General features: G+C 47.9%; 1 protein-coding gene across 8 annotated transcripts in view; it reads right to left on the bottom strand.

Annotated features, from left to right (window-relative positions):
• Positions 1-13,510: 13,510 nt before the first annotated feature.
• Positions 13,511-25,815, bottom strand: part of GDAP2 (ganglioside induced differentiation associated protein 2) — a 36,634-nt gene continuing 24,329 nt past the window's right edge. For 6 of the 8 annotated variants that reach the window (XM_090053759.1, XM_090053765.1, XM_090053783.1 and 3 more), the window contains 4 exons: positions 25,346-25,485; positions 24,539-24,593; positions 19,013-19,156; positions 13,511-14,238 (listed from right to left, as the gene is read on the bottom strand). In XM_090053759.1, the coding sequence (XP_089909885.1) occupies positions 14,191-14,238; positions 19,013-19,156; positions 24,539-24,593; positions 25,346-25,485 (387 nt within the window). In that variant the 3' untranslated portion in view covers positions 13,511-14,190. Of the gene's footprint in view, positions 14,239-16,930; positions 17,006-19,012; positions 19,157-24,538; positions 24,594-25,345; positions 25,486-25,815 lie in introns of all 8 variants that reach the window. The other 2 variants (XR_016443184.1, XM_090053801.1) reach the window with 2 other exon arrangements.

The following is a 25,815-nucleotide window of genomic DNA, read 5'->3' as shown; positions in this document are numbered from 1 at the left end:
ACCCCGTGCTCCGTGCCAGCCCAGGAGGTCCCCCTGGTTGCTACAGGGGGGCAGAGCAGGGCAGGAGCAAATCTGCTCCCAAGAGGGAGCATGTGTAGATGTGCTCTGCATTAGGCTTACTGAGCAGTATTGTTACCGCACAGTATGCAAACTTCAAATTAATAGTGCACATAGATGGACCCACAGAGGCAGAGTGAGATTTTTTTCCCACTAGAGGGTCACTCATATGTCCTTTCCCCAAGCTCATGGATGCCTGTCTACTACACTTACTGAACTGTGCTACTACCTCTTCATAGGATGGAATTTACTATCTCTTGGTCACACCAGCTCATTGGCAGAGGGTCTGCTGCCCAGCTTTCTTAAATGCTGCTCACCATGGCAGAGTGGCATGATCCAGCTTCTATCAAGCCTTGGACGTACAGATTAGTGACCCTCATCAAAGGCAGGCTGTTCTGTATAGCATCAGGTCTTGGATAAATCCTACAAAGTCATCAGACTTTCCTCTCTATGTTAAATGCAATGTTGCATCATATGGCTTCTGCAACTCAGCAGTTGCTTTCTTGGTTTTAAAGCAGAGAAGGCCAACCTGCAGTAGCAGGAGCCTCTGTATGGGTGGCTTGCTGCAGACTGGGGGAGGGGACAGACTGCACAGTGGCAGATGGGGCAGGGAACAGAAAGCAGACCAGCAGCTTGGTTAGGGACCACAGTGCAGGGAACAGAGCTGAGCAGCAGACTGGGTAAGAAAATGGGATGGGAGTGGTGCTTAGGGAGGGTGTGGGGCTAATTTGTGGCATGCCTGCCAAAAAGCTTGCTCCCTACCAGCTGGTTTAAGGTATAATGGACTGCTGGCTTTCAAAAAAGCTAGCAGTCATGATGGGATCAAAATTAATGAGATGTAGAACCAGGAAGATACTTTCCCTCTAGCAGGCTAGACTTGCGAAAGCAGCAGTGAAATGAGCATGGCGATTGGTGTAGCAGGGCAGTTTCGCACCTAGGGTAGCCATGATGTACAAGGCAGTGCCAGGCTGCCACAGTGTGGATTGTGGCAGTGCTATCAGCTGCTCCTGTTTTTGTGCCTTCCTCTTTCCCCACCTAAAGGTGGCCCCAGGGCAGCTGTCTCAGTTACTCTTCCCCCCCCGCCGCCCGGTTATGCTACTGGTGCTGTTTGTCATTTGACACTCCACAAATTGTCATCTAGCTACCTGGCCTTGCTAAATCCATGGTGTGTGCATGCATGCATTAAGAAATCCATGTGCAGCATAGTGGAGGTGTTTTGGAACAAGACTTGTCTCCTGTTTTAGCAGAGATGCTTTACCATGTCAGGAATATTTGACTATTCATGCATGAGTGTAGGGGAACAGAGTGCTGCAGGCTGGGTACAAGGTGCATTGGTCCTGGGGTGATGGTGTTGTTCAAAACTAAGATGCTTCACTGATAGGGTGGCCAGGACTGGACTAACAGAGGTTGCTACATGTCACCTTACTGTGCACTGGCAGAGCCAGGTGGATGACTTCCACATGAAAATTGTGTCCAGTTTCTCCCTCCTGGTACCACAGGCTTCACTCACACATTTAAACAAGGGTCAGGTACAGAGGATGTGTGGGGCTGATGTGCCTATTTCATGTACTGGCAGTGAGGATAAATTTCCTACCCTGAAACCAATGCTCAAACAGGTAGAAGATCTTTTTGGCACCCTAAGGATGCCACTTTCCATAAATAGGGGTGTGTGAATTCAATCCAACTTCACAAGCAAATATATAACTGAACTTCTCTGCCACAAACAGCTCATAATCAATGCTCAAATATAGAAACTTAAGGTTTCCTGTGATGCAGGAGAGAAACGAACATGAACCCAGGTGTTTTAGTTGCTGTGGCTTGCATTTCTCCTCTTAGCCTTCTATTCACCAGTGTTTGAGGAACTAGTTCAGTCCTAACTCTTGTACAGGGCAGCCGTATTGCAATATGGGAGGGAGAGTCCTTCTGAAGGTTGCTGCCCCTCTCCACTGCTCCAAGAACAGTTGGATGGTATATGGATCTCTTCCCCACTGCTGAGCCAGAGCAGCCCACTTGCATGTCACTTCCCTGTCTGTGTCCCCAGGGTAAAAGACCATGGCTGCAGATGAGTCGTGTCCAGTTTGCAGGTGGCGTCACAAGCACAACTGTCAGCTTGCAGTTTGAACTCCCCTAAGGCTGGGGCTGCCAGTCAGAAAACTATCCCCTTCCCTCCTTTGCAAACCCTACCCAGCTCTGTTATGCCTGGCAGAGATGGGCCTCAACAATGCACTCAGCCCTCAGTATGATGAAAGATTATGGTCTTTGAGAGTCCATGGATTGGTGTAGATGCTTCAGGGCAGTGGAGTAGGCTTCCCCCCCACAGTTGGGTAACGTGGAACAGGATGTGGGTTTGAGCTTGGTGGCCCACTCAGTCCTTAGCCTCTATGTTGAGGCTGCCAAAGAAGGGGACAGTGAATGCCGATAGTGATACAGCTCTATCAAGTGGACCTGAGCCACCCCAAGGTTCCTCAGTAGACCTGGGGAAAGGGCCCAGACAGCAGGATGTTTGCTTGGTCACAGCTGCAATAGTATAAAGTTGCCTCAGCCTCCCTTCTGCTGCCCATAGGACACTAGTACTGACCAAAACATGGGCAACTTTGACTGGGAAAGAGGCACTGGTTGGGTTGATGTAGATGTTGTCTGCACACACCCTGCTCCCTCTCCCCCACAACCTCTTGGGGCACATCTAGATGAAGCTACAGGTGCCTCTTGCTGCATCTCAAAGCAGTTTGAGATGTGGCAAGAGGCATGCCGGGAACAAAAACCATTCCCCGCACAGCACATTTGCAGCACGGGCTCCAAATTTGATACGTAGATATCCAGGTATCAGCTGTTTTTCCCGCCCCCCCCCGGAAAAAAAAAAAAAAAAAGGCAGGGCAGGACATGGTCCAGGACTATGCCCTGAGGCAACCAGAGGCTTGGGTCCTTCAAAGAGATGTTTTGGTAGCCAGCCAGGGTGTCTCTATGCCTGTTCCTTGCCCTGATGCTGCAGCACACTGTCTGCCTGTGCAGAGCAAACAGAAATGCAGGCTGCAGTGATCTGGACCCAGGCTCCGTTCCAGGTAAGTTGGGGGTGGGGGAAGCTGGAGGCAGGGGGCTGTGAGGGTGCAGGAGACCATGGGGGTGCAGCTTGGAAGGGGTGGGTCCTCTGCCCACCCTGTGCAGGGCTCATCTGCCCCCTTGCATGGCTCCAGCCTCCCCGTACAGCCCACAACTCGCCTGCAGCAGCAGCGGCCATTGGGGCACTTGGGGCCTCCTGGCATAGCCCCCCCACGCAGCACAGGGCAATGCGGTGCAGCTTTGTTTGGCCCTGGCCACCTGGCACCTGTGCTGCCTGTGCCATATTGCACGGGCCCTTTGGGCAGCTCCAGCCTTCTCAGGATGTCACCCAGGCCAGGTCCTGCATGCATGGGCCCCATGCACCATTGGGCCAGGCTGCTTCCATGCACAACAGGTGGTCCCTACAAGTGGCCCAAGGCCCCAGGTGACAGCCTGAGCAGCCTGGAACTGCCCAAAGGCACATGGCACTGTGCTGAGCCAGGCTGGGCTTGTATGATATGGCACAGGCAGTGCCAGGTGCTAGGCAACCAAGGCCAAGCCGTGCTGCACCGCACTGCCCTGTGCTGCTTGGTGGGGCTGTGCCAGGAGGCCCCAAGTGCCCCAAGGACTGCTGCTGCTGCAGGTGAGCTGTGGGCCATGCAGCCTGCAATGGCACGGTGCTGCCTAATATGGACTCTGTACATGCTGAATTGACCCAACCCAACCCAGCCCACCCCGCCCTGCCCCACTAGCACATGGCTTTCCCAGTCCTGCCCAAAGCCATGCGCTAGTGGGCTGGGCCAGGCTGGGCTGGGTCCATTCAGCATGTACAGAGCCCACATCAGGCAGTGCTGCGCTGCTGCAGGAGGCAGCTGGGGGGCAGGTATGTGGCAGCCCCTGCTCAAGCCCCCCCACAAATCCACACAACCCCCCCATCCTTCCTACATCCTCCCATCACTCTTTACACCCCTCACACTGACCCACACACTCCACACCCATAAACCTCCCCACCCCCATATCCCTGATAAGTTACCTGGGGCAGCACCCAGGTCCCAGTCATGCCGCAGCCTTGCCCCACTTCTGCTTACCCTAGCACACTAAGGGAGTGTGCCCCATGTACAGAGGCAGCAAAAGCACCATAGAGATGCTCTGGCCAAATACCAAAGCATCTCTCTGGAGGACCTGCCTCCAGGTTGCCTCAGTTTATTTTAGGATTCCTTTGACTGAGAATGCCCCATCCCTGGCTCTCGCATGCTTTCCCTGAACTTTGTCTGTGAGCCAAAGTTCTGCCTTTATTGTAGCTAGGGCTTGACCCATTAATGGCTTTGAAAATTAGAACCAAAGCCTTAAAGTGATTTCAGATATGGACGGGGGCTTCTGGAAGGGTCTAAACATACTCATGGCGGCCTAAGCCATAGTGAAGATGAAACATCTGCATTCAGCTTCAGCTACAGGGAATTACTTTATTTTAACCTGACTGACAAATGCCAGGTTTGTTGCAAGGGACAGCTGGAGAGGAGAGCTGGTCAGACAGGACCTCGTAGCTGTGTGCTACTCTGAAGAATGGGGTCTGTGCAAAGGCAATGTCTAGGCTAGCTCCTCAGGTCAGTCTCACCCAGATTCAAGTAGCATCCGCTCCTCTTCTTCCTGCTAAATATGGTGTTCTTAGAACTCTAAATAGCATCCAACTAGGTGATTTTTTTTCTGTTTTGAAACATTAGCTTGCCTGAACTGGGGCCATCCCAGAGCCCAGCTGCTGAGTGCAAAGAAGCTTTGCAGCATCCCAGGTCTGAGACCAGGAAACCTAAATAAAGAATGAGGATCCTGTTTTCTAGGACATCCAGCCCCTGCCAGACAAAGGAGAATGCAACGAAGCCTGGTGGCCACCTAGAGCACCAGGGAGCGCTGAGCAGAGACTCACTCTATAAATGCATGTTTATTACAAAGGTGTTGGGTTTTATGATTCCTTTTAACTCCCCCACTTCAACTTCCACTTCTCCTACAGTAGTTCTAGGATGTGTGGTCCAAGTTCTCATGCACCACAGTGCTGTGCATACTCCATGATCTGCTGTATGTGCTGTGATCTATGAGCTATCTAGGAACTAGACCTATGAAATACTAGCAGTCTGTGCCAGAACTGCTCCCTTTAGTACTCCACAGAGCCACACATTCACATCATGTTTTTTACCAGCTCTAGATCCCTGACAAAGATACTATAAAAAAGAACTGATCTATATTCCCTGTCACTAGTGCCATGGAGAGGGGATGAGAGAAAAGCTGTATTTTTTTTTCACTCATTAGTGGTTGTTGCAGGAGAGAGAAGTTCTAGGTTTGGAGATCATCCTTGCCCATTACAGAGAAGAGCTCTGTATCTGTGACTATAATGAGAAACTCTACTAACTGGAATCAGTGTTGAAATCAACACAGGGGCCATGGCCACAGAGATAGGAAGCTGCTGATATATTCCACAGTCCAATTTTTTGTAGACCAGAGAGAGCAAGGATCAATGAGTGACATCACTTCAGACATTTGCCCCCATGTCAGTGATGAGCAACCACATACAATTTCTGTTTCTTTTGGGGATAAGGAGGGTTCATCTATCACTGTCTAGCCAGTGCTTTAGAGAAGCAAACTGTTATGGAAGAACCAAGCAATATTAGTTCCCGCAGGGAGCTGGAGGCACCTCAGGGCTGGGCCAGGGCTGCGGGGCATGCGGTTGCCGGAGCCGGGCTAGGCAGGAGGAGTCTGGCCCAGAGGCTGCATTTGTCCCCTTTGGGCTGGGCTCCTCCTGCCTTCCGCCCAGCCCAGCTCTGGCAACTGCGCAGTCCCAAGGTGCACCCAGCTCTGTGTGGGAACTTTACAGATGTTACTTCAGCCCCCTCCTGCCATACCTCCATCCCCTTCTGCATTTCCCCCTTGTTGGTACTGCCCCACTCTCAACAGCAGAGAGAGGCAAGCAGGAGTGGGGCTGGAAACAAGGCAGCATCAAGGGTCAGGGGACTGTTGGGGAGATGCTCCGAATCAGAGGGAAGGAGGTAGTAGTTTTGGGGAAAGAACAGCAGGCCAGGGCCAGGAACAGGCAGAGGAAGGGCTAGAATTAAATGAAAGGAGATCCTCTCCCTGCCTGTGGGGAAGGGGGAGATGCTCTCTCCCTGCTCCTCTCTTGGCCCTTGGGAACTGGGTACTTAGAAGGGGGCTGTGAAAGGGAAGAGGGAACTGTCCTTGTTCGGGAGGAGGAGACAAGCAGTTGGTTCAAATTTGGAGCCGGCATCTTTTTTAATTGGGAGATATACTGAACGTGCTGGACTGGTATGACATGTTGCAGGAATGAAGACAGGAGGCAAGGGCCTCTCTCTGCCTTTGGGTGAATCACTGATGAACCAGGGCTCCTCTGGGGTCCCCCTGTTCAGTCTGCAGAGCTGCAGAGCCCCTGCAGCTACAGCGCTGCTCAGCATGGGCACCTGCAGTTGGGGTGGTGGGAGCTGCAGGCCCTACCCCACTCAGAGCAAGCCCTGAGCTGAAACCAATGACATCATTGTCACATCCTGCAACTTCATTGGTGTCAAAGGTCACATGATGTCACTTCCTGATGTGATGCCACTTCCTGTGACCCTGTGAGGTCTTTGAATATGGCTCGCTGGCCCACTGGGTGATAAAAAGTTCGTGATCCAGCCCCACATTCAAAAAGGTTGCACACCCCTGGTCTAGAACAATCTTTTCAGTGTCTTAGTGAGCTGGGACTGATGTTAATGACACGCCTTGTCTTTCAGCCGAGTCACTGTCTAACAGCTTCATAATATAAAATACCTGAGATTCAGTGACCAAGGGAACTGACCACCAAACCGGAGACACAGCAATGAGACTAGACTAAACAGTGCTGTGTTTCAAGGTTGTTGATATGTTACTCTAAAACAAGCCTGACCCTCAGGGTCACTTGGGAGCTTTTCCTCTATTCTCATCCACATGGGGTTCCTTTCACTCCCATGGACTGTCCTGGAAGGGATTATCAGAGCCAGCAAGCATCATGTCCTGGCAGTAGGCACCCAAAGAAGAATACCCCTGCATTAGCCAGATGTGCCTGTTCACTCCTGTTTGGCATCCCCAAGTGATTTTTGGTTGATGTTTGGTCCAGTAATTAAGGCAGCAGAGCGGAGAACGCATAGCAAGATACCAGTGTTGGGGCTGGCCACTTAAAATTCATTTGGGTTTTTAAAAATAATTCCAGCTCATTCTTGAGCATGGTTGTTGTCCCTACTCCCTGGACATTGTGCTGTACTGGGCATGTTGACATTGCAGTCACTACAAATGTAGACCTACCTGAATTAGCTTCAAACCAGCTAGCTCAGCTGCTGCTGCCAGTCCAGCTCCACCAGCATGAAAGCTCAGTGTAGGCTAACTGCTTAGATATTTATCCAGCTTCCTGCATAGGTTGTGCAGTCTGTACTGAGCTCTGGACAGCTTTAGCTGCACTACTGGCAGTACTCTGCTCAGATATGTCTGCAAAAGCTTCCATCTCAGCAGTGACTGCAGCACGGACATACCCACAGTAGCCAACATTAACATACATACCCAGTTTTGGAAGCATGTATCCTTCCCACTGGCTCACGTTGCTTTGCTCTGAGCTAAAGAACATCATGTGTGACCTTGGAGAAACATTGCTCCAGGACTGTGGTAGTGATTACAAATTCCAAGGCCAATGACCACCCTCCTCAGCGTTGAGTCACTCACTACCAGTAGTATAAACATATTTGTAAAAAAGGTGAAAGAAACATTAGCAGCAACTGGAACAGCATAGTGTAGTAAAACAAATAGATCATTATCCTGCCCTAGAATATAAATTGGTCACACTGGAATAGCTTCACCAAAGCAACAAGCAGCACAGCAAGGTAAGAAAGGAAGCTTCAGGTACTCGGCTTAGACTGGGCATTAAGGATGTATGTATTGCAATAAAAGTGCAAAGAGTGTCTCAATGCATTTCACTCTTCCTTCCCAGGAGAATGAAAGATTATCAAAGATCAAAGAAATAAGAGGTTGCCACGCCCTGGGGAAAAACCTGGAGACAGAGCCGACAGTGACGCCATTGCAGCACCCAGCACAGGGGCATGGCGCAGGACTAGGAGCCATGCAGCGAGGCAATGCCCTGCAGCACCTGAAGAGTCTCAGCAGGCTGTTGGGTGTTGGCTGCAGGCAGCTGGTGCTGGTCTTTGTGGCCAGGAGATGGCTGCAGCTGGGCCCAGGTGCTGGCAGGAGCCTGCAGCAGCCTGTAGGGCTGAATGGCACAGGCCTGGTAGCTGTGCAGCACTGTGGTGCCAGGCAGTAGAACCAGGGTGCAGGCAAGCTGACGCAGGTAGCTCGCGCCTGTGCAGGGGCAGCAGAGACCAAGAGTCCTCCCAGGCTCCCTGCTGTTGTGCCACAGGGCTCAAACTGCCTGCAAGCTTTTAAAGGGTCTGGGCTGCCATAGATGTGGCCAAGCCCTGGAACCAGCGAGGCTCCCAGCCCTAAGGCTGAGCTCAGGCTGGCCCCTTAGTTGCAGAGCTGACCAGAAACAAATCTGCTCCTGGCTGGCCTCTACACGTGTTACTATACGGTAACTACTGATGAGTAAATTTGCTTCTTGTATTTCAGGTAGCAAATTTACTCATGAGTAGCTAAGTTTACTGCACGGTAAGCATGTGCATGTATAGATGCACACGCTTACTATGTGGTTAAAATAAGCTACTTCACAGTAGAGCATCTTGTGTAGATGCACCCATCATGTTTATATGATTACATAAAAGTAGGAATTTAGTAAGGAGTTGGAACCTAAGGGAAAGAAGGCATACCATGGCCAGCATGCCCTTGCTGGAGCTCCTAGCAGAAGGTAAGGTCCTGTTGCTTGGTTTGCTGTAACTGTAGCCCATTCGTTTACCTGAACAGGGACTACTGTTTTGGTGTTCAATACAACTTCAGCTGGGCCTCATCCTTTTTCCTTCTGTTCTGTCCATTCTCTCTGATAAAGGGCAAAGGGAGCTGTAGCATAGTCATCTGCATATTACACTGGAAGCTACTTTATTTTGTAGGAAAAACTTGTAGCCTGACACAAGTGGTTCTGCTGAGGAAACCCACTTACTTTGTTAGTAGGCAAGAAGCCTTCAGTGTGATTTGGTCCTGCATACAAAGATCCAGTAAATGGACTGCCTATTGACATAATGTAATTGATCTGCCCCCATCTTGCTAGTTCAAGTAACACCTGGCAGTGGAATGGTCAGTCCGTATCTCCCTGGTGTGGCCTTTTATAGCAAGGAAGAATGGTCTGCATGCTTCATCTAGTGCTTATAATTCCCATACATTTACATGTAGGGAAAAAAACCTCCTTAGTAGGGCTTACTGCAGGGGTGGGCAAATATTTTGGAGGGAGGGCCACTTACTGAGTTTTGGCAAGCTGTCTAGGGTCACATTGGTAGCCCCGCCCCTTGACAGGTGCCACACCCCCGGTCACCATCTTGTGGTTGGAAGGCCTGCCTCCTAACCCCCTACCTTTGCCACTAGAAGTCCTTTCCCTTGCCCCCAGAAATACAGGTAACCCCTGCTTAATATTGTTTTGCTTAGTGCTATTTCACTATGGTGCTCATTTTAAATTGATACTGATTTCACGTAGCATTCAGCAAGTTTCGTTATAACACTCACAGTCACCATCTTGGGTTGTCAGATACTTCCCGTTTCACTTACTGGTCGTTTTGCTTAATGCTCTCTTTTTCAGGAACCAATTAATAGCGCTAAGCGGGGCTTGCCTGTACTCCTTTCAGCAAAGGGTTTTGCCATCTCAGAACCAGAAAAATACTAAATTGTATTCTAAAAATTGAACATCTACTATATTCAGTAATTTTGTCCTGATTTACATGCATTTGTGTATTGTACACAGAGGTGATTGCACAATAACTTAAAATGAAGTCTTACACTTGTATATTGTGGGGGGGTTGGGCACCATTGGGGGTGGGTATAGGTATGGGGGTGGGTGTGGGTTGAGAGAGCATGTGGGGGTGTGTGTGGATATATGGGGCATGGGTGGGTATGGGGTTTGTGGGAGGCTGTGTGAGGGGAAGGTGGCTGGGGTGAGCGAGGGTCTGCATGTATGGCAGTGCGAGGGGGTGTGGGTGCAGGTGTATGGTGGGGTGTGCATGTGCGATTCACCCTATGAACACACAGTCTCTTACACACACACACACACACACACACACACAGTCTCTCACTCATTGCTTTCTCTCTCCCCCTCATTGCAGGGATGAGTGTGCGCACACACATGCACCCTCCCGCTCCTGGCCCTGTACTGCCTGTATGGCCCTGTGCTCCCATGGTCTGGTGATGCAGCCCCAGGCCATGTGGTGCTGAAGCAGACAGAAACATGCTGGGAAGCAGTAAAAGCTGCGGCAGGTGGAAACTTCTGGTTCGGGGACGGGGCTAGGGTAGGGCAGGGCAGGGCAGGGCTGGGCTGGCCTTGCTGGTGAGTCCTTCTGGCTTCCTCTGGGTCCTACTGCCCCTGAATCCTGTCATCTTTGACAGGCAGCCAGAAGCAGATAAGTATATATTTTCTAATTTTTTCAGGGGCCCCATGGGCCGGATAGAATGGCCTAGTGGACCGGATCCAGCCTGTGGGCCATATTTTGCCCACCCCTGTCCTATTGCCTGACACCATTTCCCAGCTGAGCTCCCAGGGACCAATCCTGGCAGGACGGGTGGTTCAGGGCCTGATCCCAGCATGTAGGGCTCGATCTAGCCCTTCAACTGGCCCCATCCCATACATCTGAGCCATGAGGCCAAAAGGTTGAGCATCTCTAGTCTAGAGGTAACACATGATCCTTTTCCTAGGATGGATTACTAAATGACTTCTTCCCAGCCTATGTTTCTATGACTCAATAAATTAAGCATACTAAACACATTTTGGTTCTCCTTGCCCGAGTGGTTCCCCTGTTCACACATAAGAATATGTTCTGTTGCACACTGCTAAGCGCACACAATTAAATCCAGCAGAGGTAACAATTCATTTCAGCTCCGACTCGGTCCACATTCACAATTGTATTTAATAAGATGTTGTCTAAGGGCTTGTCTATAAAGGAAATTTACTGTTATACACAAGGAGTTATACCAATATAACTATAGCAGGAAAACCAAGCTGGTAAATTTAGTTATGTAGATAAACCTCAGTCTGTAGAAATTCTGATATTGATTTAGAGAGGCATGAATTACCTTAGCAGTCTTAGTAGGACAGTCAGCCTTGAACTACTTTCACTCTTGATAAGATTATCAAACACTAATATACTCAGCCTATAATCCTATGCTGCTTCTCCAACAATCCTACCTAGGTATCAAACATGCCATCTACTCCGTGCTGAGTTTATATTAACTTCCAGTTTAGCCTCAGATGCATCCTACAATACATTTTTGCATGCAAACATTTATACTTAACGGGGAGCATAAAATAAAGTTTGGCACCAAAGTGATACCACAAGTGCTTCACTATAGAATTTTTGTTGGAAAGTGTAAGTTTAAAAAAAACAAAAAACCTTTGAGAGTTCCCATTTAGCCTGCTGCAGAATGTATGGTCCTGGCTGCATAGTTTAGACTCAGTTTGCTATTGAGTGTGCAGGTTTACAGAACACAATTTAAAATGTATTTTAAAATGCACAATAGGTGGAAATTGTCAAGGTTTCTTTTCTGCTAGCCAGCTGCTCTGGGGAGAGATTTGAGTTAGATGTAGCCAAGTCATTTCTTAATTACTGGACAAGAATTTGAAAAATGTTGAGATACAGCTCTGCATTCTGTTTGTAAGGTTTTATGGCCTCAAGCCACCTGCAGGGTCAGGGGGCAAGAAGAAATGTTAACTTGATGAAGCAAAAGTGTTGTTTCCACAACAGCTGATGAAAAGCAGAGACAAACTGTTTTGAAAAAGCCATGCTTGAAAGAGACAAATGTGTGAAAACAGCAAATGGCTAGCTGGGGTAGAAAGATACACAAGTCATTTGGAGACATGGAAAATTTGTTTATGGTTATCAAGGCAGCTAGGTATTATTAGGAGGAAGTAAAGACAGACTGGAGTGCCTGCAACACATCAGAGTACTGTTTTTCCTCAGTAATAATTTAAAAGCCAAAAAAAAAAAAAAAAAGGCTGAATGGGCTGCAAGGACACGATATCTTAGGCTGCAAGATATTTGAAAACCTCTTGCTTGTTTGTGCTGTATAACTGTATTTGGCTTCTAGTGTTATTATAACAGCTTTGACACTGGAAACAGAGGTGCAAGGGGATACCTTTAAAAGTATTAATTAAAATTGCACATGAAATGTTAATGCTAATAAGTTCCAGATAAGCAACTATCTTGATCAATGCCCAACTATATAAAAATCCTGGAAAAGATCCATATGTAGTTGTAAGCCAGAGAGAGATTGTTGGGAAGGGAAGAAACTAGGTATGCAGCCTGTCCTTCATTGAACACTAAGCATTTGCTCACAGGAGGGAGACCACTGCAGTCCTTTCCCCAACAAGAGATTTGGGGTCTCATGTTTTAATCTTTGCAAGAACTGCCCTGAATAATTTTATGCTTTGCAGTCTGATTCTTCTCTCAATGGCATATGTAAATTCCCATTCAGAGCAGCACGTCTAAAATTCCAAAACAGACCTCTATAAATGCATTCTGGAGTAATACACATCTGTCCCAGGGTCAGTGCTTGGTCACTGCTCAGAAGATTTGTTTAGACAAGGGAGAAGAAACATCCCTTGAGGTAAGATTTTTCCTGTGCAGCACAGCCCCTCCCCTCCTTAAACACACTTTGGAAATCTGTCTGCAGCATAAGTAAGAGGTACAGGTAGGCATGTGAAAGGCTACACTCCTAAATTTGCAAACTGCAGACTGCCAAACAGAAATTGTGTTGTGTAGCCAGGGTCTGAAAGGCCCAGAAAAGGTTCTGTAATGATCCTAACAATACTGGGTTCTAGCTTCACCAACCATCTCTGAACAGGAAGGTGGCTGCTGTGTACCTGTTCTGTGAATACAGAGATATTCCCCCCTCAAAACAACCTAATGAATACAGGTAAGTGTCATGTTCTCACACATTCTGCAAATGGTTGAATCATCAAGATCCACCAGTTCTTGGGATCTCCTAGCACGGAGATCCCCAAAAGACAGAAATATGATTTTTAGTATCCAAAGTGTTCTTCCCACCCTTGAAACAGGTAGTTAGGTTCCATTCCATACCTAAGAGGCATGAACTTGTTGAGGTGATTCTCAACCTCTATACCTCTTTTCAAGAAAATAAGAGCTGCATCACTAAATCTTCTTTCCAATTCATAGGAGAATAATTAGGGTACTGGCTACAGTACCAAGGAGAGAGGGAGGAGAGAGAGGGGGAGAAAGCAAATACCAAGAATTACGGAAGAAAAACTGTAGATGTTTTTCAACTTTATTCTTATTGGGAGAGTAGTGGCATCCTAACCTGTCAGAATGTCCAGGAACAACAGACAGGGACTGCAATAGGTTCCTAGCTCACACAGCATTTACAGTACTAAATGTTGCTGCCACAGCCTTTGATTGGCAGTACTGCCCTGTTCAGCCTGCAGCACTGATAGTGACAATTCCAGACACTTTTGCAGGGTCATCAGCACTGACAGAAGGGAAAAAATAATAGGATCTGAAGTACAAGACCATATGGTGAACAGCAGTGTCAGGCTACATCCTTTTTCCAGACCAGTCTAAAACAGAATCCTGTAACTGGAGTTGGAGACTCTCAGTACCAGGTAAAAATGGGATCAAGTGTCTCTGATGGATTTCCCAGAAAAAGTCTATTCAGGAGTAAAAGTTAACAACCTCAAAAAAAGAAAATAAAATCCACCTAGTGATTCTGAAATCAACTTTTCCAGAGAAATAGATCTGAATTAGTTGTACAGTTCACAGTGGCATAAAGTTCTCTGATTGCTCAAGTGCTTGAAAATATCTCATCAGTAAAAAAATACCAGAGCTGGGGAGAAAAACCTCTCTCTGAATTCTGTACATGGACAAACACACATGGTACTGGCAGGCATCAGGTCATTGGATCCATGGGAAACCAGCAGTATTGTAGGACTGTAGATCACAGATCAGGGGATGAGGGGTAAGAAGAATAGTAAGGCCCATTTTCCTGCAATGAAAAAGAAATAAGCAGTTATCAAAACCAAGGTGCTCTCAAAGCTCTTGTGGGCATGCAACCAAGGGAATATAGGCAGGATTTAACAAGTATTCTTGAAAACCTCTCCACACAAGCTTCACTCAGCCAAGGACTTCATTGGCAAGAAGGTGAGACACTTGCCGGTACTCTTGACGTAAATGAGCAAAGCAGACAGCAGATACTTTAATATTAATCCAGGGCTGTGGAATATGATAACCAGGGATTTGGGTTTTCAGTTTCTCACAGAAAAATGGAGAAAACCATGCATTTCCTGGTTTTATCAGAGAAAATGCGGATTTTCTCTTTTAACAGAGAAACCGATGGTTTTCCAGCCTGCAAGAGCCATTGTAAAAAGGGTGGAAAAGTTCCAACCCTGCCCAGAGGAGGGGCCTGCAACCTTTAGGCAACTGCAAGGCTTAGGTCAGACTCGCCTTCCTCCTGGAGCCTGTGAACTTGTAAGTGGGGCTTGTTGGGGGTTGGGGGTTTGCAGGGCAGGGCAGGGGTGGAAGCTGGCTGCATACTGAGGGAGCAGGGAGGTGTTGGGGAAATACATAGAGTGCCCACCCGGCACCTCCATGTGCAGCTTCCCTTAAGGGCTGCTAGAACCGCTTTGGTTTCACATGTCCCTGGCCGGGCACTCTGGCCGTGAGCAGGAAGGTGTTAGGGAAATGCACGGAGTGCCTGGCTGGGTCCAAATCTCTCCACTCGCAGCTGGACTGCCTGGCTGGGGGCACATAAAACTGAAGCGGCTCTAGCAGCCCTTAAGGGAAGCTGCACATGGAGATGCTGGCTGGGATCAGGGAGATGTGGAGCCAGCCAGGCACTCTGTGTTGTTCACTCTCAGGAGGTAGGGGGAACCTGCGTCCCCAGATCTGTGTGGGGGACAGGTGTGGGCTTGAGCTGCCACCCTGCTTCTCTCTCACAGGGCCGCTGTAGCCCCGCAGATGTTACCTGGTGCAGCTGGGAACACAGAGGGCTGCACCAGGATCCTGCAACGCAGCCCTTGCGCCTGCCACCACTTTGAGTAGTGGAGCCCTGTGCCGCTTCCCTCAGTGCAGCCCTACGTACAAGCGGCATGTCCCCGGGGCAGTGCGAAGTCAGCAGCTGCTAGGAGATCCCCACATGGCTCCTCTGTTCCCAGCCATGCCAGGTTGTGGGGAAGGGAGCAGGGAGCCAGATTGCCATTAAAGGCCCCCCACAGCCCTGCTGGCAGCAGATTGCCGTCTTGCTCCCCTGCCTACAACCTGGCACAGCTGGGGATAGAGGAACAACGTGGGGATCCCCTAGCAGTTGCTTGCTCCATGCTGCCCCAACAACATGACTTCTGTATATGGGGCTGCACTGAGGGAAGCGGTGCGGGGCTGCACCACTCAAAGGGGCAGCAAGTGCAGGATGTGCATTGCTAGGACTCGGGGGGGCGGGGGGGCGAGGAGATCTGGCATGGCCCCACTGTTCCTCGCCATGCCGGGTTGTGTCTGGGGGGGCTACAGCAGCCCTGCGGGAGGGAAGCAGGGCAGGAGCTTGAGCCCACAGCCTCCCCACACAGATCTGGGAACCATGGGTCCACCTTGCCCCCTGGGAGTGTGTGCAGCCACCAGGAGCCAGCCCCATCCGTGCCAGAGTCAACAGGAGGCAGGCAGCAGTGGGGGAGCTGGCTCCATGCTCCTGTTGCAGCTACCTTCTGTTGGGGGCAGGGAGCTGTGGACCTGGGTCCCTGGCCCCAAAGTCCTAGCAGCTTGGGCCCCCCTCCGGCAAGTAAGTGAGAGAGAGAGAGAGAGAGAGAGAGAGAGAGAGAGAGAGAGAGAGAGAGAGAGAGAGAGAGAGAGAGAGAGAGAGAGAGAGAGAGTGTGTGTGTGTGTGTGTGTGTGTGTGTGTGTGTGTGTGTGTGTGTGTGTGTGTGTGTGTGTGTGTGTGTGTGTGTGTGTGTGTGTGTGTGTGTGTGTGTGTGTGTAGGGTAAGTTTTGCATCCATACACATGCACCTCCGTCACCCCTTGTACTGCCATACACAAACCCCAGCCACCCTCCCCCCATACCCACCCACACCCACACATCCACTGCCCCCACAACCTAGAACAACTCCCCACAATAAACAAGAATAAGACTTCATTTTAAGCTATTGTGCAGTCATCTCTGCATACACTATACAAACACATGTAAATCAGGACAAAAATATTTTTTGAAATCAAATTAATGAATGTTGTAGATGATCACTTTTTAGAATATAATTTGGTGTTCTTCTGGTTCTGAGGTGGTAAATCCCCTTACTGAAAGTACTGCCGGGGGCAAGGGGAGGGACCTTTGGTGGCAAAGTTTAGGGGGTGGGACTTCTGGTCACAAGATGGCGACCAGGGGGCAGGGAACCTGTCAAGGGGTGGGTCTACCCACATGGCCCTTGACAGCTTGCCAAAACTCAGTAAGCTCCACTCCACTCAAAATAATTGCCCACCCCGGCCTATAACTTTGTCTTTTTTTGGCAGATTTGGATGAAAGCATCAGGGATGGTATACCCTTCTGAGTGCTTGAAGCCTGCTAAGTTTCAAGGAGAATAGGTGTAGGGGTTTCTGGGAAACTGCACCTCCAGCTGCTGACAAGCAAAACTTGTGACATGTGACTTTGTGTGACTTGGCGTGTGTGTGTGTGTGTGTGCGTGTGTTAAGACATACCCTCGCTGGTGCTGGGCATGGTAGTGTGTCTCAGTGAGGCCGCCTCCTCTCCTATACCCTCAGCCTGGTCCACCACTTTAAATGACAACACAGTACACAGCACAGTAGCATCAGCAGCATCTCAGGCAGCCAAACAGTCACAGTCAATATCAGAGCAGTCCTTCCCCCTGCTCATCCTCCTTCCTCTCCTCACTTTCTGTTTCCCTGCAGGCAAGTCCAGCTTCAGCTTCGAAACTCAGAATGTTTCAAAAAATTTTTGAAATGTTTTGAGTGCCCTCATTTCTTTTCAAGGCCATTTTAAAGCCCTTTGTATCATTTCAATTTAACTGTTTCAAGCTCGAAATGAGTTGAACTGAAACAGCTGGTGACATTTCAAATAGCCCTAATAGATACACTGAAGATGAAGACAAACCAGAGAAACTGTTAGAGCTGCATCATCTGTATCTCTATCCCTTTTTCCCCCAGACCTCAGGCCAAAGTCCAGGAGAGGTGTGGCTCAGTGTCTCATTTAGGTCCATATTTCTGCTCACCTTAGATGCAGAGGACTACCTATCCACACATGCACACCCCCCACCGCCATGCCTGCCGGCACCCCCCTCCCCCCCACCGTGCCTGCCAGCACCCCCACCCCCCTGCCGTCACGCACATACATCCCCCCCCACCGTGCCTGCCGGCACCCCACCCCCCGCCGTGCCTGCCGGCATGCGCACACAGCCCCCCCGCCTCCCGGCACCCCCCCCGCCGTGCCTGCCGGCACGCACGCATGCGCACACACACACACACTGGCCCCAGGCCTGCCGGCGCGCGCACACACACACAAACTGCCCCCCCCCCCCCCCCCCCCCGGCTCTGTGTCTGCTGGCATGCACACACACACGCACCCCCTGGCTCTGTACCTGCCAGCACACCACGCCCTGCCTCTGTGCCTGCTGGTGCACACACACTGCCCCATGCCTGCTGACACGCATGCGCACACATGCGGTGGCATGCTCTGTGGTCCAGGCATGCGGGTGGTGCTGGAGCAAGGTGTCACAGGAAAGTAGGGAACCCCGGGTGGGGGGCTGGGCTGCTCAAGCCCACTGAGGGCTCCCTCTGGGTCCTACTGCCCTTGGCTCCAATCAGCTTTAATGGGGAGCTGGGGCAAATTAATATTAATTTACTAAATTATTTTTAGGGCTTCCACTGGCCAGATAGTAAGGTCTGGTGGGCTATATCTGATCCAAGGACCGTATTTTGCCCGCCTCTGTTATTGGCAGTTTTGAGCTTCCCCATTATAGCCTATGGGCAAAATGTTGAAACTGTCTCGCTGTTTCAGCACTGTTTCAATGAAACAAGACAGAACAGGCCTTTCCAAACAAAACACTGTCCCATCAAAACGGTGAAATGGAAGTCAAAATGAAATTGCTGTTTTGCACAGCCCTAGTGTCTATAGATTTGGAGGCCAGGAGAAAGCTGTTTATGGCATATGTCAGCTCTGTAGGCAACAGACAGTGAGGAGATGACCAGAAGAGCAGAGCAGAGGAAGGGTAGGGGAAAGCTCGACTTCCTCTAAAATTTGTACACACAGGGCTGCCTAGGACCCAAGGGCAGAGACACCAGCCACTTGCCTGCACCAAAGTCAGAGAGGCAGGATCGTCTGCTTCAGTACCATAGGTGTGAGCTCTTGGAAACTTCAGGTTTGCAACCCTGCCATCTCAGAGCTGCATCTCCATCTATTTAGCTGATTAGGTTAACTACATTCTTCTAACCTTAACAAAAATTTGGTCAGGTCCTTGGACCCTCTGAAAAGTTGCTGAAGTAGCTCTTGGCTGGGCAAAGAGTAGGTGTCCTTTCTTTTTTTTACATACCAAAAAAATATATGAAATGCTGCTACTACGAGAAGGGGCTGCTTCTAAGCCAAGCCTTCTGCTCAATAACTGGTGTAGACAAGACTTTTATGAAGCAAGTTACTCCACAAAAGTGCAGCCAATCTCCACAGCAATCCTCCTCACTTCTCGTTTAAAAGGCAACTTTCATCCATTCTACTCTGCATTGGTTTAAGGCAGCTATGCTTGGGAGAATAAACCAACAGAAGCCACTTACCCTGGCATCATATTCAAGGACAAAAGGGGGGAAATCGATTTGTTCTGGGGGTATGTCTGTGAACAACTGTTGAAGGCTTTCTACATAGTGGATTTTGTCCTTTAGCCCTGAGACGGTAAAGGTTGTGAAAAACCATGCTGATACCTAAAGAAAGCATAGAAAAGAATTAAGATAGTGTTATTCCAGTCAGTGAAATTAATCAAGCTTCAGCATTAAGGAAAAAACAACAATAACGTTTAACAAATACACCACTTAGATTACCAATGTGTTGCTGTTTAGTCATTTGCTTTTTAGTGCTTATGCTATGAAATTAACACCTTCAGTTTCCAGGCCAATATCCTGATTCCACATTTCAGTTTGAGCTCAAAATTTGGGCCCCAAGTTGGTTGCATCCTTGAAAATAAAGTAGTGTCCCTATCCCTAAAAGTAGAGCATGAAGCTTCAAAACAAAGGAATTACACTTTTTGAGGGGTTCAAAATCTGTACACCAGTTGTTGTCTATCTTTTTAGATTCAAGCATGGACAGATCTAGGATTCTGAAAAAGGGGGGTGCACATGGTATAATGCATCATTGCACATTACACAATACATATTTTTCTTCAGGTAAAAGAAACCAGAAGCTTTACTAACAAGCTAGGGGCCTCAGGCTATATTATTCCATTTAAAATCAAAGCAAAAACAAATACAAGCATGTTTAGAATATGCATTAGTCTGATATATCAGATGTTTCGTATTAAAAAAATAGAACAAACCAAGCAAAAGTAATCAATATAGTTTCATTAGTCCTGTAGTCATTAGAAGCAGGTCTACATCTCTCCTTTAGTTTCATAAAACTGAATCAAGCCTTCTTGAGCATCTTGACAGAGCATCTTGACAGTGCATCCAATAATTTCACTGAAAATTATTTCCACACTTGAATATTTTTTAAGATAGAGTTAAAAGCAGCCTTCAGGGCTTTGAAATAATTCTACCAAGTAATGCAGCTCCTAAGAGACAGCAGAATTGCAGAGGAAAGAATAGCATGATTAGTGGAACATTATTGTCTTTAAAAAGGAGAGAGAGCCATTAATATCTGTGGAATATAGAGTTTAGAAGGAATTAGGTAGATTACAATGAGCCATGAAATCAAGTGACTCCCTCACTTCTGCCTGAACAGAAATGCTGCTGCCACTGCTAGACAGTTTATTTTAAACTTTGGGTGGATCAGGAATCAAAGGGAGGTTCAACTGCACTCATGGCACCTGTAACAGGGAACCTAGGGCTCATTTTATTATAAGGGTGAAAGAGCAGTCAGGAGAGCCTCAGGAGGGGAAGGCTGCTCATTATATGCTGTCAGACAGCAGGTCCCCAGGGATCTATCTACTATGAGCACCTACTGCAGCTGCTCCACTGTAGTACAATAGGCTAGAGCCCTGCATGGGGACAAGATACTATTGCAGCACTGTCTACCAGCAGCAAGCTACCCTAGAGTTAAGTCAGTAAGTTATATCAGGAAGCACCTGCAGCCAGCCCAAGAGGTCAACTGACCAGAAAAGGGCTGGGCCTGGGAGGCATGTAAACCCAGATCTAGAAGCTGAAGGGGAAAGATCTCTGCTGTGAAATGGCTGTTGCAGAAGGAACCCCACCAAGCCTGAGAACAACAAGAGAGGAGCTAAGGGCTGGTAGGGAACAGGGACACTGAATGAATGGAGGTTTTTAGTAGCCAATTAGTGGGTTTAGATTTGAGCTACAGCCAGTGCACTTCTATTGTGTTTGAGTTTGAACCAGTGGACTGGATGGAACAAAGAAGGGAGAATAGGAGGTCCCAGAGTGCCACGGAGGCATGTCAATCTGGAGCTGGTCTAAGAGCGAACTCTGTCTCCCAGCAGGAGAGCGAGACAGACAGAAACAGGGCCAAGGACTCAGTGCTTGAGAGACATGGAGTCCCCGGCCCTAAAGGGGCAAGACCCTACCCCCACTCTTGGGTCTAAATTATTAAATTACTACAAAATCAATAGACAACCAGCTTAGTAGTCATAAATAGAGGATAATTATAAATGGATCCAAGTCCAAATAGCAGGTGGTTTTGAGTGGTGTCTGATGTGCTGGTCTTGGGTATGGTACTGTTCAATGCATCTAATTACTTGAATACCAGAAAAGAGAGCATCCTGTGCAAATCTATAGGTGATACAAAATTAGGAAGGATTGTAACCACTCTGGAGGACAGAAGTAGAATTTAGAAGGATCTTGATAAATTGGAAAGCTGGGCTATGGCCAACAGAATGAAGCTTAACACTAACAAAGGCAAGGTGCTACACCTAGGGAAGAATAAAATCAAAAGCACAAATGCAAACTGGGTGATAATTGGCTGGATAGTAGCACTGCAGAGAAAGATCTTGGGGTCTTGATGAATAACAGACTTAACCTGAGTCAGCAATGTGATGCAGTGGCAAGAAAGGTGAATATGGTTTATTGGGTACAAGATGTGGGAAAGCAAGCACTGGTTAGGCCTCATCTAGTATTGTGAACAGGTCTGGGCTCTGCATTTTCAAAGAGATACAGAGAAATTATGAAGCGTCTAAAGGTGGACAACAAAAAGTGATAAAGGACCCAGGAGGCAAGCAATATGAGAATTTGAGAGTCAGCTTGCAGAAAAGGCAATTAAGAGGGGACATGATAACAGTCTTCAAATAGCTGAAGGGCTGCCATAAAGAAGAAAAACACCTCTCTCTCATATGGCAAGTAGCATATGTAACACTGGTTTGAAATTGCAAAGTAGATTTAGATGGGATATCAAGAAAAACGTCTTCACTGTTAGAACAGTGAGGGTATGGAACAGACTGCCAAGGGAAACTGGAATCTCCTTTATTGAGGATTTTAAAGAAGAGACTGGATAAACATTGGTCAGAAGTGATTTAGTAATAGTAACTCCTGAAGCATGATATAAAAAAAAAACAAAAAAAACAATAGTTGGAAGCCCAGGAGACCCCTATATAATGCTTTGCTTGGAGACCCTACTAACTATGAAACTATCAGGAGACAAGCTCTGCAACCCAAAGAAAGTAGAAGTTTGGAGGGGACCATGCTCAGCAGCATGAGAATGAAGCAGAACTCCAAAACTGGCTTGTTTATGAAAGAAGATTAAAAGGAGCTGGGATAAGTTTATAGAGGGGGTAGGAGTATGGATAAGGTGGTTCCGGCTGTCTAGTCAGGGTGCATGATGCAAGAAGTTGCATTTGCAGTCACCAGGCTGCAGAGCACAGTGGAAAGTGTTTGGTTTGCCCATGTGTTTGGGCTTTGCTGGTTTCCACATGAGACCAGGAAGGAATGTTTTCCCCCTACAGTTGACTGCCTGTCCCTTGGTGATCTCAGTTTAAAGCCCTTTCCGGGAGGTCTGCCATTCTAGCTGAGAAAACCTTCTTCCCCTTTAGTGTGAAGTGGATGCCATCCCTTTCCAACAGGCTGCTGTCTTTGAATCGTGTGCCGTGGTTGAAGAAGCCAAAGCCCTTATGGTGGCACCAGCGCCAGAGTCTTCTGATCACTTCTTCTATGCATCTGTCCCTCCTGTACCCATGACCTGTAACTGGGAGGACTGAGGAGAAAGCAACCTGCATCTCCAACCCCTTGAGCCCAGCCCCCAGTAGTCACTCATGACCCAGCCAGGATTGTTCCTAGCCATGTCATTTGTGCTTACATGGATGAGGAGCATGGGGTAGTGGTCAGAGGGCTGGATGAGTTTAGGATTCCTTTTTGCCAATCTCTGATACAAGCCCCTGGGAGGCAGCAGACCTCATGGGTTAGGGAGTCAGAGCGGTAGATTGTTCCCTCTGTCCCCCTCAGGAGGGAGTCACCCAACATGACCACCCTGCACCTGTTCTTTGGGGTGATAGCTGGCTGCCTTCCCTTCTGAGCTGGTGCTTCTGATGACTCTGGTGGTGTTGAGAGAAGTGCATACTTGTTGCACAGTTCCAGGGAAGGAGCGACCCGGGTGCTGCATGCCTTGGGACCCAAGATGACCATCTTCCAAGCAATCACCACATGAAACTCCTGGTCAGTCTTGTTGTCCTTCATGCTGCCAGGCTTCCATGCTCTTCCCTCCTCATTCTTCTGGTGAAGTGCCGGGTAGTAGTCAATCTGCTTGTGGGCCCTGATGGTACAAAGCCTGCTCACCCATGTCTGGAACTCCCTCACCTGGCACTCTAGAGACCTCACTAAAGAACATACCCCATAAGTGGGTATCACCTTGCTCCCATTCCCAGTTGCTGGCAGCCATGTCAGGCAACCCCTACAGCCTGGAACCATAGGCTCTGTCTGGGTGGAGGCCTCAGTGGTGCAAGGGGAGGGGGGAGGGTTTTCAGCAGCGAGAGAAGTAGGAATCTTTGGGGTACGATGTGTTCCCACCATTGTATGGTTAATAGACTATGCTACTACTGAGTTCTTGTCTTCTTGGGCTCGCTTGTGCCTCTCTCGTGTTCCCTTCTGCACTAATTCACATGCCAATTTGCATACTGGGCTCAGAGGGTGCCTGTTTGCGTGGCTCCCTGGGGGGCTGGGCTAAGTAGAAGCAGGGGCGGGGTAGGAATGGGACACGGACACGTTTCCCTCCTCAGCTCTGCTCAGCTGCCATTCCACTGCTTAGTGTTTTTTTCTACATCTGTAAGCAGCCACTGTGACATTTGGGATGAGGAAGGATTGCAGTTTGTAATGCAACAGAAAGGAGAGAAGAGAAGGAATGCCTTTGAGGAGGCCAGTTAAAACCTTCAGTTGCTTATTTTCCTGTGAACTTTCCAACTTTGCCAGAAGCTACTACTTTTTTGGTCAGTTCCAAGGGAGACCACAAAATGGAGCTGTTTATTTCCTGTGTCCTAAACTTTGAATCACAGCAGTAGTTTTAGTATGAGCCCTCAAGAGGTGCTGAAATAGCAGCAATGGCTTTTGTTAACATTTTGCATTTGGAATTTCTGTTTTTAGATGCAAAATTGGGATTCAGAGCAGCCTCATCCCTTGAGTCTGACAAGATTGAAAACCATTATGTTAGAGGATGCCACAAAGCTGACACTGGACCAACCTCAGTCTTAGTTTCTCAAGACTTCCAGTTTACTAGACAAAGACCTCTGCTGTAACAGCTAATTTCTGCTTCCATTCAGAACCTAATTAATGAGGCCGTGGGCCAGTCTAGTATCATCACTGTCCGTCAACTATTCATTTGCATGAGCTAACCAGCAATGCAACTTTGATTGACAACAGGCAATGGACCAAGCTTCTCTACAGGCCTTGTCAGAGTGCGTAGTGAAACACAAAGCAGACAGCAGTAGAGCACACAGGGTCCCAATATTAAGGCAGGCAAGGAAAGGCTAGAGCAACCAGTTGTGCAAACCTGAAATAGCAGCATTCAAATGTGTATCAGTTCCAGAGAAACACTGATTTAGCAGAAACAGCTTCATGGTTTAGAGTCTCTCTTTCATGTTCCCCCTGGCCCCACTACCCTCATGCCACAATCTTATGCCCTACTCAGAAGTTTGCTTTTTGAATTTCTATATACTTTACCTTTGAGCGAAATGTTGGGTGGACAAAATACAATGCCTTCAAATTTCTCTTGTACCTGGTTAATAAAAAAGGGGAGGGGGCAGTTAGAAACAGCTGAAAGTGTTTGATGATATCTGCAGTCTTACAAAACTATGTGCACAGTTAACTCTGACCCAGTCCATTTAAAGCCGGGGCAAAGAACAGATACCCTAACACTAAAAGTAAAAACGGAGTACAAAGTTCTCCTGGATCATTATTCTGATTAAAATGTTATTAGATCCTCTATTCTGCTGTACAGACAGTGAAGGTTATACAAGTTACAGCTACTAGGGTTGTTTTGAATGCTCCTCCTGCAGATTAAGTGTAACTTTGCAAAAATATAGCACCCTCATCTGCAGCTGCAGATAGGAGTTAGAGAAAAAGGGCTAAGGTAAAAAAAAAAAAAAAAAATCAGGGTTTAAGCATGCTGTCATCTTGAATGAATACATAGCAGGTAGACTGCAGAACAACGCAGAACCCGAGCACACAAGGAATGGATCAAATTCCTGTTGCACTGTAATTCTCAGAATCTGCAATAAGCACTGCAGAGATGTCTATGAATTGTTTAGGTGGTTTGGAACGGGGGGGGGGAAGGGGTTGGTGGAGAAATAGATTTTGCTTCTGCTGGTTTTAAGTCTCTCCTGAGCCTGTGAAATTCTCCCCCAAAGCAATCTGTATTAGTTTACAAAGGCAAGCATGAAGCTAGATAAATAAATACAATCTATTTATTTTTGAATAGAGAGAAGAGCAGACAAAATGGTTCTCTTGAAATGTGTGACCCATACTTACTTGATGTCAACAATGTCATAGAGTTTTTTCAGGAAGTTAGAGTCTAGCTGATTGTAATCACTTGTGAGCGTGTGAAAATACACGAGGACATACTCTTTCACTGTGATGTGGTCCATCACATGGATGAAGTACATGATAGCCTGAGGTGGGAAGACAAGCCACATTTAGAATTTCCAGAGTCCTATTTTGTTTTAACATATTTCCTTCCAATGTTTTTGCTTATCCATGAACCAAAAAATAATCCTAGAAAAGGATGACATTTCATTTCAATTACAAAAGTAAGTTAAGCATTCATGTTTGGGAAATCTAAAACCTGGGTTTAAGTTATAGCTATTTGGAGGTTCCTACAACTAACCTTTAGTCTGTCTTATGCCCTTCATGTCCATCTACTTTGCAGGTCTGAATTTCTGACAAGCTGCACAAGAAAAGTTTACCTGTTACAATTCCCTCCTTTACAGTCCTAAGTAGGG

The sequence above is a fragment of the Crocodylus siamensis genome, chromosome 1, assembly GCF_052110815.1.
Source record: "Crocodylus siamensis isolate JL-2025a chromosome 1, ASM5211081v1, whole genome shotgun sequence".
NCBI lineage: Eukaryota > Metazoa > Chordata > Crocodylia > Crocodylidae > Crocodylus > Crocodylus siamensis.
The sequence above is the reverse complement of the archived record's forward strand: the minus strand, read 5'-3'. Positions and strand labels throughout refer to the sequence as shown.